This window comes from Kogia breviceps, chromosome 5 (genome assembly GCF_026419965.1).
Source record: "Kogia breviceps isolate mKogBre1 chromosome 5, mKogBre1 haplotype 1, whole genome shotgun sequence".
NCBI lineage: Eukaryota > Metazoa > Chordata > Mammalia > Artiodactyla > Physeteridae > Kogia > Kogia breviceps.
This window is the reverse complement of record NC_081314.1, coordinates 29,974,261-29,993,383: the sequence shown is the minus strand read 5'-3', so window position 1 is coordinate 29,993,383 and position 19,123 is coordinate 29,974,261. Positions and strand designations below refer to the sequence as shown.

Sequence of the window (19,123 nt, the reverse complement as noted above, 5' to 3'; positions counted from 1 at the left end):
ACTGGTTTCATACAGGGGAAGATCCCAACCACTCAGCCTGGCCAGAGTTTCTGGGACTGTCTCAAACCTTTATACTAGTCCAAAACGGCCATCTTTATTCTTAGCAACCCCCAGGCAACTACAGTGTGCAGGATCTTGTCAGCACTCTGAGACAGTTGAGACAGAAGCCAGTCCCTCTGATGGCACCTGGAAAAGTTGCAACATTGGGCACACAGTCCAATTATTTCCCTCTCCAGGGAGAAGCTGGGATCTGTGGGTTTTCCCTCACTTATTGTGTACTGAGCCGGCGTGGAGGGTGGTGGGAGGTAATGGTGAGTCCTTGCATGCTAATCCAAACTACTGTCTTTGTTCTCAGTGACCCCCAAGCAGCTGGAGTATGTCAGGTCCCATCAGTACTCTAAGAGACAGAAGCCATGTCCTTGGTCAGCCCCCAGAAAAGTTGGAACATTAGCCACATGGTCCAGCTCTTACCCTCCCCAGGGGAAAACTGGGACCTGGGTTTTTTGCATCTGCTTACACTCTACTGAGCTGGGGGGAGGGGCTCTGGTGAATGCTTCCAAAGTGGTAGACCAAACTGCCTTCTTTGTTCTTAGCTGCCACCAGGTATCTAGAGTATGTCAGAACCCATCAGCCCTCTGAGACAGGCAAGACAAGATGCCAGTTCCTCCCGCAGCAACCCCAAGATTGGATGTTAAATATACAGTTTAGTCCTTTACTCCCCTCCCCAAGGAGAAGTTTGTTGCTGGGGGTTTATTACCGATTATATGGCACTGCATCAGGGGTAGGAATTATAGCGAAAGGGTGTCTCAGATTTTACTACAGGCTTCAGTGTGGTTGGTTTTCCACAGTCCTGGGGTGTGGAAGCTCCTCAGCTGGTTTCTGGATTTCACAAAAGGATCAAGTCCATGTATTTTTGGTGAATTAGCTTGTCCATGGCTTCTTGTTCACCAGCTTGCTGACATCACTTTCCCTATGTCTTTCCTTTTTGAAAATCAAGTTCTTTAACCTTCACTATGTTTATCTTGATCTTTACCTTTTTCCCTTAACCCTTTTTGGGTTAAATATTGCCTAATTTACTTTTTTTTTCTCACAGTCAAACTTATTGAAAAAAACGTAATCAATGGTTGCTACCACCACTTTTGGTACTTCCCTTTCATGAATCAGCCTACTGTTATCAGAAAAGGGACACAGACTCATAAAATGTTAGAACTGAAAACAACTATAAAAAATACTTGATCAGTTCCATTTCCTTCAATAGTAAAATAAAGGTACCTAAAGAAAGAAAGTAATATGCTGACAGATAGCTAGCCAATTTTTGTTAACTAAAACTTATGAACTCTGTGTGGAACCCTAATGTATGTGAAGAGGCCTCTGCATAATGAAGAAAATGGCACCTATAAAGTTCATGTACTTTGTTCACAAGAAAATATGTTACTGCCTTCAAGCCAGGGTTAATACTGTGATAAAATTAGGGAGGTGTTTATATGTTTTGAGAGAAGAGACAAAGAAAAAAGAAAGAACCTAGTGAGCCATTCAAGTTAAGACAGAAATATTTAGGAAACGTCAACTAAGGCCATTATCTCCTAATCTGGTTATTTTACTGTAGAACAGTCTAACAACATATATTCATATTAGTGACTCTGAACCACCATAAAAATCTAAACTATGTTCTTTTCCTTTAGACAGTAATGTAGATAGTATATTTAAGTCAGTCCTTACAGATTTAAGCCAGTGTTGTACAACATGACAGTCACTAGCTGAATGTGGCTGGCTACTGTAACTGAGGAACTTAATTCTTAATTTTGTCCAATTGTCTTAGTTATTGGAAAACTTTTAAGTATGTTTGGAACAACTTGAGCACATATATTGTAAATTTTATGAAACCTGAGTAGAAATCAGTTATTTCCAATGAATATTTAATGTTTGCATTGAGATATGCTGTAACTATAAAATACACAACTAATTTTAAAGACTTAATTTTAAAAGTAAAATATCTGATAACTATGTTGATTACAAGCTGATACAATATTTGGATATATTTGATAACACAAAGTATTATTATAATTAATTTTACCGGTTTCACCATTTTAAAATGTGTTTACTAGAAAATTTAAGTTACCTATGTGGCTCCCTTTATATTTCTTTTTCTATTAGATGGCACTTACTTACACTTTGGGTAGCTAAACTTATTCTTGCATTATAAATAGTTTTAGTGTTAAATACTTTTAGCATTTCAACATTTTTCTCTCAAATGTGATCAAGAATAAGTTTTGATATTAAATGTTCTAGCTAGTAGACCATTGGTTTCTTTGAGAAAGCACCCTTCCAGTAAATTAAAGGTGGAAAAATAAGCAACAATGAAGTTTATAGATAGCTTCATAAGGGACATCATTTTTTTAATGGAGTGGGCAATTACATGGTATGTTTACATACCAGTTACAATTAATAAATTCATATGCTGCACTCTTATCAGTGACTGAGTATTGGCAGGTATGGTCTGTATCTCTTATTTAAGTCTTCTATATATACTGCCTTTTATTGTCTTTTGTATTCTTACCTTGTACTTGTTAGTTTGTTGTGTGTATGATGTAGTACCTCATTTAGGCCACAGAAGGCGTTTTTCCCCCCAACTTTATTTAGGTATAATTGACAAGTAAAGATTGTATATATTTAAGGTGTACAGCATGACAGTTTGATAATCATATACCTTATGAAATCGTTACTGCAGTCAAAACTAAACACGTTAATTAGCAAATCCATCACTTCCCGTAGTCATCATTTTTCTCTTTTGTGATAGGAACACAAGATCTACTCTCGGCAAATTCAAAATGTACATACAGTGTTGTTAACTATAGTCACCATGCTATATGTTAGATCCCCAGAATTTATTCATCTTAAAACTGAAAGTTTGTACCCTTTGACTAACATCTCCCCTTTTCCCCCACCCTCAAGCCCCTGGCAACCTCCATTCTACCCTCTGCTTCTATGAGTTCAACTTTTAAAGATTTCACATATAAATGGAATCATAAAATATTTTTCTGTGTCTGACTTATTTCACTTACCGTAATATCCTTCAGATTCATCCATGTTGTTGGAAATGGCACAGTTTCCTTCATTTTTGAAACTGAATAATATTCCATTGTATGTATTGTGTGTATATATATACACACACATACATATATATATATATATACACACACACACACCACATTTTCTTTATCCATTCATCTGTCAATAGACACTTAGGTTGTTTCCATATCTTGGCTTTGTGAATAATGCAATGAACACAGGAGTACAGACATCTCTTTGAGATACTGGCTTAATTTCCTTTGGATACATACCTAGAAGTGAGATTGCAGGATCTTGTGGTAGTTTTATATTTAATTTTTTGAGGAACCTCCATACTGGTTTTCATAGTAGCTGTACCAATCTCCATTCCCACCAACAGTGTACAAGGGTTCCTTTTTCTCCATGTACTCACCAACACTTGTCCCATCTCTTTGATGCTAGCTGTCCTAAAAAGTATGAAGTGAAATCTCATTTTGATTTTGCTTTGCATTACCCTAAAGATTAGTGATGTTGAGCACCTTTTGTTGTTGTCATGTACCTATTGGTCATTCATATGTCTTTAGAAAAATACCTACTTAGGTTTTTGCCCATTTAAAAAATCAGGTTATTTGGTTTTTGGTTTTTTTTGTGGGTGTTTCTGTTTGTTTGTGTTTGTTTTTGCTGTTGAGTTGTATGAGTCCTTGTATATCTTGGATATTAACCCCTTATCAGATATATGGATTGCAGATATTTTCTCCCATTCCATAGGTTGTCTTTTCAGTTTGCTGATGGTTTGCTTTGCTGTGCAGAAGCTTATTAGTTTGATGTAGTCCCACTTGTTTTTCTTTGCTTTTGTTGCCTGTGTTTTTGGTGTCATATCCAAAAAATCACTAGGTTGCATAAGGTCTTTGAAGGTGAAGGTGGTATATGACATTTTGTGATCTCTTGGTGTGGTGTGCATAGTGGAGTGGAAATAGTATTTGTTGAATCAGTTGCTATTGTAATTTTGGTGCACGCTTTAAGAATAAGGTATTCTTGCCAAAAGGTTTTTAGATTATTTCAGTGTACTGGAGAAGGATTGAACCAAATCTTACCATTCTTTAGGAACTTTTTTTTTTTTTTTTTTTTTTTTTTTTGCGGTACGTGGGCCTCTCTCTGTCGTGGCCTCTCCCGTTGCAGAGCACAGGCTCTGGACGCGCAGGCTCAGCGGCCATGGCTCACGGGCCCAGCCGCTCCGCGGCACGTGGGATCTTCCCGGACCGGGGCACGAACCCGTGTTCCCTGCATCGGCAGGCGGACTCTCAACCACTGAGCCACCAGGGAAGGGAAGCCCTTTAGGAACTTTTTTATACTCACCTAGAATCAGGCAGCTTTGGGATTGTTAACACTTCATTTTCAAATCATGAGGGTATTTGCTAAGGTACAGATTTTGGATTAAGATTTGAAACCAACTTTGAGCTTGAAGGGACCTTAGGTAAGATACAACAAATCATATTCCCCATTTTATAAATTTGGAAACTGAAGGAGGCCCAAATTGCTTGAACTCTAGTAAGCACTAGTTTCCTGACTCAGAAACCTGGTAGTTGTTGTGATTACCACCTTCTCCCTCACTCCTACATCCAGTTTGTTAGCATGTCCTATAAATCCTATTCTGTCTCTCCATTTACATGCCCAGCATCCTAGCTCAGATTACTCATTCTTTTGGTTTACTGCAGTGGTCCCCTAACTAGTCCTTTGGCTTCCATTCTTCTACTTCATTCCATTCCCTACACCAAAGCCACATAATCTTTTTAAAGCAAATCATGATGACTACCTTGTTTTAAAAGTTTTAATGACTTTTCCATCACTTAATCAAAAATCCAAACTTTATAACTTGGTTGACAAAGCCCTGTGTCATCTGAGTTTGCTGTTCCTCTAGCTGCATCTGCCATTGTCCCTCATGATTGCTTGCTCCAGCCACATGGACCTTCCTTTAGTTCTTTACCTTCCAAAATTCCTTTTCCTTCTACAGTTTCTCACAGTTTGCAGTTATGTAATATTTATTTGTGTGTAAGCTTCATTAGTGTGTAAGTTTCTTAGAACAAGGATTGACTGTTTGTTCATAATTTTGTTTCCTCGACCTAGCAGAAAACCTGGCACATAGTAGATGATGAATAAATACAGATGAATGGATGAGTCATAGACTGACCGGATGCTACCGAGCCTCTGCTTCCCATGTATAAATTGTAGAGTAGTACCCACCAGTAGTGATTGAGGATTCAGCGAGAATATGTGTGATAAATATTTGTTTCCTTTTCCCTCTGCTGATTTTCCTTTGCTTACCCAGGGTAATAGTAGATTGTTCTTCAAGCTGTTTTTTGGTCAGTTATTGTTTCTATTAAATTTGTTGTGGCTAGCATTTATAGTTCATTTCATTTATTGAAAATGTAAGTGGCTATATTGTACTAGAGTATGAATAGTAGGAGAACAGGGCTGGAAGGGTATATGCCTGCCCACTGATTGATGATTAAGGAAGAGCAACATTCTCACTTAGAGTTAGGTTCAGCTCCATGTGAAAAGAGACTGAAAATCACAGTAACTTAAATGAGGCAGAACTTATTTCTCTCTAGCATAAAAGTCAGAAAGTAGGCAGTCCAGGACTTTTATGGCAGTTCTGTTCCACAGAGTCCTCAGGGACCCAGATCCCCTCTAGCCTAGACTCTGGTCCTTATTTGGTTTAAGATGGTGGCCAGTCATCCATGTCCCAGGAAGCAGAATGGATATGCCATTTGTCCTTTTAGGAAGTTTTCTGGAAGCCACATAACACCTCTACTTAAAATGCTGGTTAGAACTTTGTCCTGTGGCTCCTCGCTGCAAGGGAGCCTGGGAAGTATCGTCTTTGTCCTGTGGGACTCTGTACTTACCTAAAAACTTGAATGTTCTAGTTGAATGGAAAATGGCAAGAATGGATGCAGAATATAGGTCTTTGCAAAGAACACATCACATTAATAATATGTTAATGTGTTAACACTATGTAGTATACAGTAATATTATAATAATGAAAGGGTTAACAATTTATCGTATGCTGGTAGGGTAAAACCAGTTGAGATCTTAAGGTAACATTGATGGTCATTTTGGAAGTATGATTGGTAAACATTAAAAAAATGATCTAGTTGATAAATACATTACACATAGAGAATTAAATCTGATCTCTTATAAGGATTTTGAATTTGTCATTTTAAAAACATATAGTGACATTTTTGCGGTGGCTGTACTAATCACAAGGAAATCTGACCAGTAGCCTAGAGAGCAGCTGTTTCTTGATTTCCCCCCCCTTTCCTTGCATCCCCATTTGCTTTTAAATCTGTTCATAAGACTTTTTCTAAAGTATATGGACTGATGAGGCATGTAACTCAAGAGGATTTTTCAGGATCCTTGAACTATGAGAAATGTTTCTGAAACATGATGAACTCACTTATCCCACAAGCTTTTTATTTTTTAATACTCAGAGACTAGTTTGGCAGAGAGTAACCACTTAGCATACCCTAAATAAGATATTTTATTCTATAGTAATCAATCTGGAGTTCACAGATTTGTAAGAGATAAGACAAGCTTTGGATTGACTCTGTGCAGAAAGGAAAAATCATTTGTGTCAAAAAAAGAAATTCTGTTGTAACAAAATTGGGAACCTAAAAGTAATCTTTCAGGATGTTTTTTATCAGTAAAATGAAGGTTTTAAACCAGCTTTTCCATTAAGAGACTGTGTGAAGAGTAGGAGTAAGCTTTTGATAGGGTACATTTTAGCATAAAGAATGGAAGGATTATCAAGTTGTCAGGGTTGAAATTGTTGGCCTATTAAAAAATTAATCTAATTTGGCCTAAAAAGTAAATGCCTCAAGAAAAAACCACATCCCCTTGCCATTGTTCAGCTGAAAAAAGAAGCAACAACAACAAAAACTTAAGTTGTGTGAATTTAAATTTGCACAATTATTGCCAATTTTTCATCACAAGTACTTTCTCCACTTTCTCCATTTCTAATTTCTTAAATACTTATTTACCTGTGTCCTTTACCTTTAAGATGTGAGTTCCTTGAAACTAAGGGGCCTGTCTTATTCAGGAGGAGATATAAAACTGTGCTATATGGTGCTGTTAATTTATATATAATATTTCAGTATTTTTTATAATTTAATGTATTATGGACCAGTCCTTTTTACCCTCTTTCCCTAGAGTGTAAAATACAATGAATGTAGAGGAATGCAAAACCCTCTAGTCTTACTTCTTGCCTAAGTTTACTGCTCCCTCCCCCAGTAACACTTAATAAACACTGGAGTATAAAGACAAGCTTCTAAAGTCTCTCTAGAGGCCTGAAAAGGGTGGGGACTTAGTAACTGAATGGGATCTCCAGACACCAGTCTGAATCACCTCACCAGTAGGGGGAGGTTGTCAGTAGCCCTTTTTTTTACTCTGTGTCTTCACAAAGATTATCTTTCAACTCTCCTAAATATCTGTAATAATAATATTATCTTTATTTTAAACTTCACTATTAATAACACTATAAAGTAGATTCTGTTTGGTTCTTTAATAGATGTTGAAATGATTCATGGGAAGGTTAAATAACTTGCTCAAGGTCACACAGTTAGATTTGTTAGGAAAGCCCGATTAGATTAGTTTGGCTACAAAGCCTATCTTCTCAAACACTGCTGTTACAATATGTCTCCTAGGTAAAAATCTCTGGAGATTATTATTCTTGGAAGTCTAAGAAATTTAGACTCAGGGAATTTAAGTAGTTTGCCCAAGGACACAGCTAATAAATAATGGAATCAGAATTTGAACTCCAGGTAGGCTGACTCCTGAGCCGGTAGTGTTAGCTGTCATTCAGCATCATTGTTTTATATGCTGTCAACTTACATTGAATACATTTAAGTTGCTATCCCACTAGAGGCACGAAACTCATTCTGTTGTACTTTAAAGCCTACCATGTTTACAGGTTAAAGCATATGAATCCTCCCCCCATTGTCTTTTGTAATTTTGCTACTCTATTCCAGAGTTCTTGTGACATAATATAATTTATTTCAATGAAATTGTTTACAGATGGAAAAAATTGGAAGGAAAAAATATGTGTATAACACAGCCCCTGCCTTCAAAGAGCTTGCTTTCTGGTTGGGAAAAACCTAAGTATGGAAGTTGACCTAGAACAGGAAAACAGGATGTATCTGCTCAAGTCTAAGTAGGTGAACTTATACACTAGATGCTTTGGAACAAGTTAAAATTGTCCATATAAAAAGAGATTTTGTTTGGGGGGGAGGGCAGAACCCTGACAGAGACAGTAGAATGTAGGATATTGTTACTATAGTGGTTTCGTTTTCAGATACTTCAGACAGCAAGGTGATAGTTTTTATTTAGCCCTGTGGTGACAGTTAACATCATGTTTGTACGTCAAAATATTTGCATGTCTTTAACTTGGCTTAAAACCATTTATATATTTTTAAATAAATGAATTTTTAGCATAGTGTCTTGGTACAGTTATGTTAGGGTTACAGGTTTTTTCATAAACTGATACTTAATGGCTTTTGTTGTTAAATTCTGGCACTCTTATTTATCTATATCATGCTGGGTTTTTTTTGGGGGGGGTTAAGTCAACTGGCTTAAATTTGTGAGGTAACACTAGCCCTGAAGTACCTATTTAAAAATAACTTTGTTTGGGAATATTATCATCGCAGTAAATAGTATGTTCCTTTGTTACCTAAACTTTTTGCAATCATTATACATTGTTTGTCTTTTAAAATCACTTTTAAAGTCTATTTTGCAATTATAGGTTGCAAAGCTCTCAGGAGAGTGTGTGCATACAATCAGTGGAAACAGAGTAGATTAGAAAGAGCATGTGTTTGTAATTAGGTACAACTTTATTATTTGCCTAACTTTGGATATAATATTTAATTTCTAAGTGTTTTTTTCTTGTATACTATGGCAGTGTAGCAAGGTCACTGTGAGTATTAAATGAGAATGTATAGCACCTAGCACATCACAAATGTTCAAGAATATTATGTTTATTATTAAGAATGCTGGTTGATAGAAGAAAGAACAAAGATTGAGGAGGTCATGGTATTTTCTTTGCAGTTTCCTGTGGGGAAATATCCCCATCCTTGAGTAAGCAGAGAAGCAGGGAGGAGACAGAGAAAGCCAACAATAAATTCGTTGTTTTTGACACTTATTTGTAGCTTGGGATAATTAATTTTATAGGAAGGGAGAAGATTTTTTGCTTTGTGTTACCTTGAGCCTTTTCACTACAAAGGACTTGAAACAATAATTTTACATAGCTATTTAACAGATTTAAGGCTTTATTCCACATCCAGATGGGAAGATAGAATTATTTCTTTTGTGAAATTCAAGTGATCAATAGAATTTTACAATTATAATTTCTAAAATATGAAATTTTTATTTTTTCCCTTTCAAAATATGACTTGGTTGATTAAATTTGACAACTTAGAAATTGTTAGTAAATCTTAAATTTCTTTTGTTTAAACTTTGTGCATTCTTGAAAATAACATCTAGTAGATTAAAAATGGTCTTGGTAAAATAAGAAAAAGAAAACGTTAGGTTCATGATATTCTCATAAAATGCTTCTTTATCTCTAGTTCTCTCTTATGGATTCACTGCAGACATTATCACCGCAGCTGTCACTATAGGGTTAAACATTTGCTATATTGTAACATATGAAAGCAGTTAAGCTGTTTGGAATTGTTTACTTGCTAAAACCAGTGTTAGTCAGCAGAGGCAGTACACCAGATTTCCTTGTGGCTTTTCGTGGAAAATGTTAAAAGCGCACTCATTTTTCAGTTACAGAGTTTTTTAGTTTGATCTGGATTAGTCACAGAACTGGCGTGAACCTTCTCATTGTGAAGGCTGTCCAAATGCACTATTTTTTTTCTCCTGCTAGAGGAAGTTGCATCCTGAGCAGTAGCTCAGCTCTCTGGTAAGTGTAACATGTGAGCATTACTAGGCATTTCATTCTGCGGTTCTGCAGTCTTTGCTCTTCAGACTGTTGCTCAGTTGAAATGCTACTGTCTCGCAGTTCCTGAGGTTCTCTATTTTTTAAGGACCTACTCATTTGGAGGTGTCAGTGGCATTTTGCAAGATCATCGGAGGAACAGGAAAGCATCTGAAATCAACTGAAAAGGGTAACTGTAGCGGTTTTCACAGTGGAAGGAAACTATACTGGCACAGAGGCAGATGATTGAATAAAGTAGTTGGCTCAAAGAAGATGCGCACAGTCTGCTGTTTCTTCCTCTGAATGAAGACTCTTTAATGGAAGCTGTATTCATGTGGAGATCAAAGAAAACACTGGAATGATAAACTACTGGGGTTTTTTTTCCCCTTCTCTTTTTTAAAAATGAAAAGCCTGAAGCAGTAATTTGAGCTCAGATGCCTTCTAATTCCTTCGCAGCCTGCCTGTTCCATTCGGATTCTCCGCTAACACCATTTCTGCCTGGTGCCTGTGTCCTTTTGCTGGAGCAGCTACAGACCACTGCCTGATGGAGGAAGAATGAACGCTCTGCCTTGCCTATGCTGTTGATGGGAATAAAGCTAACTGTGTTTCTTATATGGAATATCTGGATTAATCAAGCCATATTCTAGAACCAAGAGTCCTATTGTCTCTTGTGGTCTGACTCATCGCATGTAAATGTACTGCAGCTTTGCTATTAATGCAGAGTGTTGTTTTTTTTCTTCTTTCTCAAACACAGAAAGAATTGTCAACCTCTGAGCAACATTTTGAGAATTTGTATTGAGCTCTAGATGTATTTTTTTTCTGGATAGTATCAGCATTAAACCAGTGAAGCTGAAGAAATGAAGACAAATTAGAAGTGGAAACAGACCAATGAGATTTTAGTTTTTATTTTCAATTATAAGCAAGCCAGCTACTGGTAACTATATGACCTTGCAGGCAAGAGCGGGTACAGCTGCGATCTTCTCTGTCACAGCAGTTGTTTCTCATCTTATTCTGCAGCGTATGTTGATGTCACCCAGACAGTGATCTTTTTATGCAAGTAAATTTCTGTGAAACAGAGGGATATGACTGTTTTGGTAGGGGAAAAATATTTTTAAATGAGCTTGTCCTGGACTCAGTTTTAGTTATTGACATGTTGATGTCAAATTTCTTTTGAGTTTTACAGTAACCCAACAGAAAATAACAGAATTGTTTTCTTAGTAAGTTACAAGTATGTAGTTATAATTTTAAACTTCACTTTTTCCGATAGTATTTATTAACTTTAAAAAACCAGCTGTGCTGTTCAGAGAATGATTCTAAGTTTTGTACAGAAGAGGAGGAAAAACTACTTGTGCTCTTCCAACTGTGACTTTTATCACATAGCTTAGAATTCAGTTTTTTAAAAGAGCGAATGAGTCGAGTGTGTATTGTTGTTTTGGAGGAGGTAGAAGATGAGTCTCCTGCATTCATTTCTAAATTGCCACAGGAAAATAAGTCCCTACATTCTCCACCTTCGGGAAGTGTATTGGTAAGATATGAGAGTTTATGTTTACTGTATTCTACTGAACTAGTAGGGTAAATTTTATGTTTTAAGAATAAATGTAATTTGCACTAGTTTCATTAAAAACCCAAATTAAAGCAGTATAAGTGTGTGAATATGATGCAATATTACTTGTATATGAATTCACACATTTCTGATTTTCACTTTTTCAGATGTTTAGATAACATTTCAGACTTCATCTCTTAATCTCTTAAAAAGACTTTTAAAAATAATTTGAGGATAGTAGTTATAGCAACCACATTTCTGTTTTCACTTAGTGGTTTTATAAACCGATGTAACAAGAATGAGGAACTGTATGTTTTAGGAAAGGTTGACTACTGCCAGCAACACCGAGGCACAGCCTTTTCTGTAATGAATTGTATGTATTTACATGCAAGGCTGTTCTGTGAAAGAGTCAGACTTCATCTTTAATCTTATTTTTAATGCTGTTGTCAATTGACTTCTTGATTCACTAGTATAATATGATACCTTATCAGGGAGGCTGTGTCGTTGATTAAGAACTTTTTATATTTAGATGTTCATGTGTCTGCCTCTTCATGTTATTCAGGTTTACAGTAATTTTTGGTCTTTGAATAGTAGTGATTTTCATCAACTGCCAGATTTTCTTTCTTTGGGTTTTTATCTTTATACATGTATTACAAATCCATGCTAGTTGTTTTGGTGCCCCAAACAGAACTTTTCAAGGAGGCCTTCGTGGGCCTTCACATGGGCTAGGAACCACTTGTTTGACAAGTTATTTCCCACAAGTAGATGTTGAGATGTCACACTTGTATTTGGAAGAGACTTTCTTTTTACCGTATGTATATTCAAAAGGCCTCCACTCATATAAAATAAAATCTGATTATGCTTATTATGCTACCTAATTTTGGTCTTACGGTATTGTGTTTTTTTTTTTAATTGGGCCTTTTTTTTTCCAAGGAGGAATCCTGTACTTTCATATGATTTGACTTAATGAAACTTGGTTCATGTTAAAAGCCAAGTGATTATTATGATAGGGAAGAAAATTTTTAGATTTAAAAGTTATGTGGAAATAGCTTTAGAATCATCCATGTGGTATGATTAATGTTTTTATTACTCTCTTGTATTTTAGCCATCACTGGTGCAAGCTATATTTAATGGAGATCCTGATGAAGTTCGAGCACTAATATTTAAGAAAGAAGATGTTAACTTTCAGGTAAAACAGTTTCACTGATACCAGCCTTGAAACCTACTTTCCTAGAGTTATGATTTTTGTTAAAAGACGTAACACAATTCTGTAACAGCCGTTTTAAATGAGGGTAGAAGGGTCTTAAAGCAAACAGGAAGGGACTGGACATATATTCAGGGTAATGACTAAAACACAGGAGAACTAGGAGCCAATGAGGGGTTTTTGTTCCCCCAACTTCATACTTTGAAAATTTTCAGAGAATAGTTGAAAAAAGACTTGGAATACCCATATAACCTCCACTTATATCCAGCATTGATAACATTTACCACATTTGCTTTCTCTCCTGCAGAGAGAAAGATTACACAGATTATATTTATACTACACATATACTTTTTTCTTCCTTTTGCTGAATCCCATTTGAAAGTAAGTTATAGACATCATGACACTTCACTGTTAAATACTTGTGTGCATTTCAGATGAGGGTTCTTTTTTTGTGAACTTGAAAGAAGAGACATGTCTATAAAATTTATAATATATCTAACTTCATTGTGAGATCAAATTTGCTTTCTGTGAATAACATTATACACAAAGACTCATCTGTTTGGGGTCTCGCAGTAAATAAAGACATATTGTTTGAAAATTCCTCAGACTTTTAAAGATACAGTGGATTTAACATTCAGGACAATTTTAGAAAGAGTGGGCATATGGATAATTTCCTTCCATATATGTTTCTCCAGTGACTAAACTTTTTTTAATTTACTAAATTGAGGCTGAAAATATATAATTAACTACAATAAGATCAAATTTATTAATGTATATATTTTTACTGGAAGTGAATGTTTTCAATATCTTTTTCATACATAATTCAGTTTTCTGAATGATGGAGAGTGGGGAGAGGTCATGATTCCTAAGGTCCCTATAGCAACAGCAACAGATGACCTGGAATTGATTGGCCGGTTCTAAGAAAGCTGTGCTCTGGAAGCTCATCTCCAACTCTCATCTTTTCCCTCATTCTTTTGGACAGTACTATTGTGACCACTTGATGTTAAGTAGATCTAAGAGGTATTTATCTTATTTTTAGAGGTTGAATTAACTGAATAGATTTGAATCGTTAACTAAAATGGTTCATCATTACATTTTTTTCCTTAAACATTCCTAAGTGAATTGCATTTAAGTTTACATTTATTGGAAACATGCACCTAGTTCAGGATTTATTTTAAACAGAGCGCTGGTCACTTTACGTAATTGGGGTGTTCTAGAGAGTCTACGTTCCCTAAGACAGAAGATAACTATAGGGGTATAGACTAAGGAAAAGGAGAAAAAGGCTTTCTGTTCTGTTTAACTCTAGTATTTTTTGTTTGTTTGTTTTCAATAGAACTAACAAATCTCATCTTGGTGAGAAAGTTTGGACTATAATCCTACTTACCATGGTTAATTTCTGCATCATTACAAAGTCTCATTATAGCCAACTGCTTTTCTGCCATAATATCAAATTATCTTAAGTTTTTAAAATTTTATGCTCAAAAAGTCATTTTTGAACATCAGTTTATTCTGCTGTAATGTCCTTGGGAGGTACTGTGTTAATCTGTAACTAGTGTGTGACCCCCTAACTTGTATGACTTTTAGCTTCTGCTTTTCTCCTTATAGATTCCTTTCCTTGCTTACTTTTAAAACATCGTTTCTTAACATCTCCTAGCTTGTTCTCTTGCTGTGAAACTTAGAACCAAGCTTAGAACTAAAAGTCTGGTTAGTGCTTCAAATCAGTAGACCCTTCTTGAGAGTGACTTTGTCTTCAGTGATTCATGGGTTTTTGACAAATTTTTTTTACGGTTGCTTTTCTCAACTGTGACTCTTCACAGTTGAGAGTAGTCATAATTATCAGATGTGTTAAGTCTTTGGCCATTGTTCTAATTTAGGATGGTAGTTTGTTTTTGTTTTTTTTTCTATTTTTGTCCTCTATGATAAGGAATCGTATAGTTTTAAGAGGCAGGTATATACGTTTGTGTATGTACAGGTGTGTGTAATAAAACTTACATTGTTTTGTAATATAAAACCCCTCTCTCGGGCTTCCCTGGTGGCGCAGTGGTTGAGAGTCCGCCTGCCGATGCAGGGGACATGGGTTCGTGCCCCGGTCCAGGAGGAGCCGACATGCCGCGGAGCGGCTGGGCCCGTGAGCCATGGCCGCTGAGCCTGCGCGTCCGGAGCCTGTGCTCCACAACGGGAGAGGCCACAGCAGTGAGAGGCCCGCGTACTGCAAAAAAAAAAAAAAAAACCCTCTCTCTTGATAGGTAATAAAATATTTTTAAGCTTTATGTCAGTGCGACAGTGGTGTTTTTCTAAAATAGATTTATTTAAATGAGTATTGGAGAATAACAGCTGGCTTTTTGAAATTTACATTTTTTTACAGTTTTTTATAAAATTTTAGAGTGGGTAAAAGAGCTCAGATTTGGTTCTATACTGTTAAGTAAACATTGTTAATTATTTTAGGTTAGTGTCTTGAGTCATATCCTGAAGTTCTGAATACTGTGGACCACTGAATAGCATTTTTCTTAGTAACACACCTAATTGATTTTTTAAAAACTAATATAAAATATTACACATTCATATTATTTGGTCTGAGAAGGAAGTCTTTTATTGTAGAAGCTAGCTGAGATGATTTCACTAGAAAATACTGGAGTTTTATATTTGGAGGCTTTGGGCCACAAGTAGTTGACTGTCTGAGTAAATATAGGTTTATTGCTTATATAGTAATTTAATCCAGAACAAGGTGATTGGTGGGGGGTTGGTTAAGACAGTAATGTCATGTTTTTGAGTGAGCTTCTCTGTGAGACTCTTGGCTTTCTCCTCCTGGTAAATAAATGATTGCTGTGTCCCACACTCAAGACAAACAGCCAGAGAAAGTGGAAAGGAAATTCTCCCTGTACATTTCCTTTTTTTCTTTTTTAATCAAGCAAAAAATCTTTTCCAGAATCCCCACAAAACTCCTGCTGAGTTTCCTCGGTTACAAGCCCGCTGTAAACCAGTCCACCAGCAGAGGTAGAAGGGGATTAACTTTTTGCTTAGATCAGACATTGTTCATCACCTGGTTCATCCCCTAGGGCGAGAGGCTTATCATCAGTGATTATATTGCACTCTGTACCTGGAGAAAATCAACATTTTCATGAAGGAATAAAAGGGAAATAGTTGTTTGGATAGGTAACCTAGTAGAAGAAGATTTTTTATTGCCTAAAAATAGTTGAAATAGCAAACTTTTAGAAAAATAAGTCACTTGGATATGGAAGAAGCACTGTAAAACAAACAGGTGAAACAGTCAAAAAAAATTTAAAGGCAGATTGGTATACATAATGTAAAGAACAGTTGGAACATAAGTTGTAAGACCTAAGTGCTTCTATCTTCTTACCCTGTGCTACATGAACAAATCCATTTCACTTATTAGGACTCACTTTTCTTTTGTAAAATGTATGGGATTACATTAATGGCCTTCATGTTTTTTTCACATCCCAAATTTGGGATGCTCTAAAATTCCAAGTGACCTTGAATGACCTCCTGCTTTTGCCCAGAAGGTTTCATTTGTATTTTCAGGTTTATGTGGCCAAAATAATAATAATAATAATAATAATAATAATAATAATAATAAATGCCTTTCCCTAGGATTTACCAGAACTTAATGCTATGCCATGTTGTGGAGCCCAAATAATTTAATTTGAAATATTAATAACACATTTCAGAGGAAAGGTATGACTTTATAAGAAAATTTTCTACAAGCAGAAATTGTTTTTCTTAATCCACAGTGATAGAAATTGGTGTTTATTATAGACTTTATTTCAGAGACAGTGATGTGCCTAAACATTTTTATGGTACCTGCTTTAACTCACACAGCAATCTTGTAAAGTTGGTAGGTTAACATTTCCATCCCACCAATATGTGACAGAACTAAAACTTAGCAAGTATATAGCAGAACAGACATTTGAACCTATGTAGATTTGACAGAAGCTGGGGAAATAAAAAAGTAAATTGGAGAGAAATATTTTTTCTTTTGCCAAATAGTGCCATAAAGCAATAATTGTTAAAAAATGGATTTTTCCCCCTAAAAGTTATGTCCACATTCTGTGTGGACTCCTACCTTTTAAACTGTAATACAAATGTGATCCTGATTTTCATAGTCAAGTGCTATTAAATTTTAGCATTGCAAATGAGTGAATAAACAAGCCTCCCTTAGTGCCGTGTTTTTTGGCTGGTTAAAAATGTCATTCGAAGTAGTGTCAGACCGGGGTAATTATAATCTAGCCAACACCGTTTTTAGTGTTTAAAACAGGAAGTCTTAGATTATGACTTCTGTGACTGTGACCCTTTTTAAACTCAAAAGAATTGATTAAGAGCTAGTCAGTAGATCTTGCCTGTATCATATAAACTTGATAATTTTGAAAATGCTACCTTGTATATTTTACATATTGGTTTCTGAATTTAGATTTTTTTTTTTTTTTTTTCGTGGTACGCCGGCCTCTCACTGCCGTGGCCTCTCCCATCGCTCAGCGGCCATGGCTCACGGGCTCAGCCGCTCCGCGGCATGTGGGATCCTCCCGGACCGAGGCACGAACCCGTATCCCCTGCATCGGCAGGTGGACTCTCAACCATTGTGCTACAAGGGAAGCCCTAGATGTACTTTTTTTTTTTTTTTTTTTTTTTTTTTTTGGTACGTGGGCTTCTCACTGTTGTGGCCTCTCCCCATTGCGGAGCACGCGCAGGCGCAGCGGCCATGGCTCACGGGCCCAGCCGCTCCGCAGCACGTGGGATCCTCCCGGACCGGGGCACGAACCCGCGTCCCCTGCATCGGCAGGCGGACTCTCAACCACTGCGCCACCAGGGAAGCCCAAGATGTACTTTTTTATTCAGAATATTTTGGGATTGATTTTGCCAAAGTAGTCTTCAAAATTATTAACATCTTCTAAGCTTTCAAAAATACTTTCTGGGATCATTGAAATGATGTTGCTTTTACTTTGTCAGATAAAGTGTTTGGCAAATACATACATGTACGTGTACGTATATGTGTGTATGTACATCACACAAGCAGATCATTTGTTTTCGTTATTGTAATAAGATAGTTGGCAGTTTACACAAAGTAGCAAACCATAAGTTTACACAGGTTGCCTGAATTTCACCCACCCTCATTCTTCACAGTGTTCTCTAGTCTTTTCTGGAAATTAGCAAGAAGTGCTCTAATCTTGAATAAATCTTTCTTGTGACCACAAGTCGCTTCTGCTGGCTGTCAGTACACCAAGCTGTTGACATTTCTGGAGAGGTTCTTAAAAACCTCCTCACTCAGTTACTTGAGGTTATGTGAACTCTCTGTCCCCAAACTGTATATGTGTACATGGTCTTCTGTAGTTAGAGTAATTAGTATTGTGGCCTGCAAACCTCCAGCCCCATCTCAAGTGTACCCACGCAGTTCCCAGCTGGCTTCCACGGAGCATGGAGTGAAACGGGGAGGTAGTGAAGAGAGAAGAACCAGGTTGGCTTCCACCCTGGAGAGGGTTGCCCTGTAGTTTCTCCATCCCTAGAAACTGCACCTCTCCTCTGTTCTTGCCAGTGCTTCTAGATTTCAGCCTCAGATTTTAAAATTTTCTTCACCAATGTTCTTGTTTCTTCCAAGATCCATAAACGAGCGTATGTTCCATGTCATTGTGACTAAATGGCTGTTATGCTGGTCCTGAAACAAAGGAGGTTTTGTCTAATGAAACCAGCTGTTTTTGCAGCTAGAAACTGGTGGTGATTTATCTTTGTATTCCATTCATTGTTTTTTATTTAGCATATAGGTTTCTTCATTTTCCTTTTTTTCATCCCGTATATTTGGGGAATTAGTCCATACCAGTCTAGAGAGAGCTTCCTTATTCTTTATAATCACATAGTTCTACACTTAGGTGTTTATAACAATTTATTTAACCAGTCCCCCTCTTGGAGGGCATTTGGCTTATTTTTAGTCTTTATTGCTAATTGGTAATACCTGAGATAAATTCACCAAGTAAGCAGACATTCTGGAGGGCAAGCAAAACTTTAATTTATTTTTTTTTAAGTAAAAGGTTTATTTAGAGGGCTAAACAGTGTAGGCCGACTCAAGGTGAGAGCATGCTAGTAAAACTTAGAATGTTGGGATTTATTATGAATTATTTAAATATATTATCAACTTCCCCAATAGACTAAATGTCCTCTGAGTTCTTTATTTGAAGCAATTTTAGTGGACATGTTTGTATAAATCGGTGGTGGGTAAATAATGATAGTTATATAGTATAGTAAAATTGTCATAGATCGTGTCCTAAATTTCAGCCTGAGCTGAAATTTGAAATTACTAATTGATCTGGTAAGTCTCATCTAGCACCTCAGCCTATTTTTATTTAAGTTTTATTGA

At 36.5% G+C, this 19,123-nt stretch overlaps 1 protein-coding gene across 8 annotated transcripts in view; it reads left to right on the top strand.

Moving 5' to 3' along the window:
• Positions 1–19,123, top strand: part of ANKRD28 (ankyrin repeat domain 28) — a 177,374-nt gene that overhangs the window by 52,660 nt on the left and 105,591 nt on the right. For 3 of the 8 annotated variants that reach the window (XM_059065502.2, XM_067033816.1, XM_067033818.1), the window contains exon 2: positions 12,664–12,747. The exons of 2 other annotated variants lie outside the window; for them this stretch is intronic. In XM_059065502.2, coding sequence (XP_058921485.1) covers positions 12,664–12,747 — 84 coding nt within the window. Of the gene's footprint in view, positions 1–9,942; positions 11,541–12,663; positions 12,748–19,123 lie in introns of those variants that run through there. 3 more of the 8 variants (XM_059065500.2, XM_067033815.1, XM_059065506.2) reach the window with 2 other exon arrangements.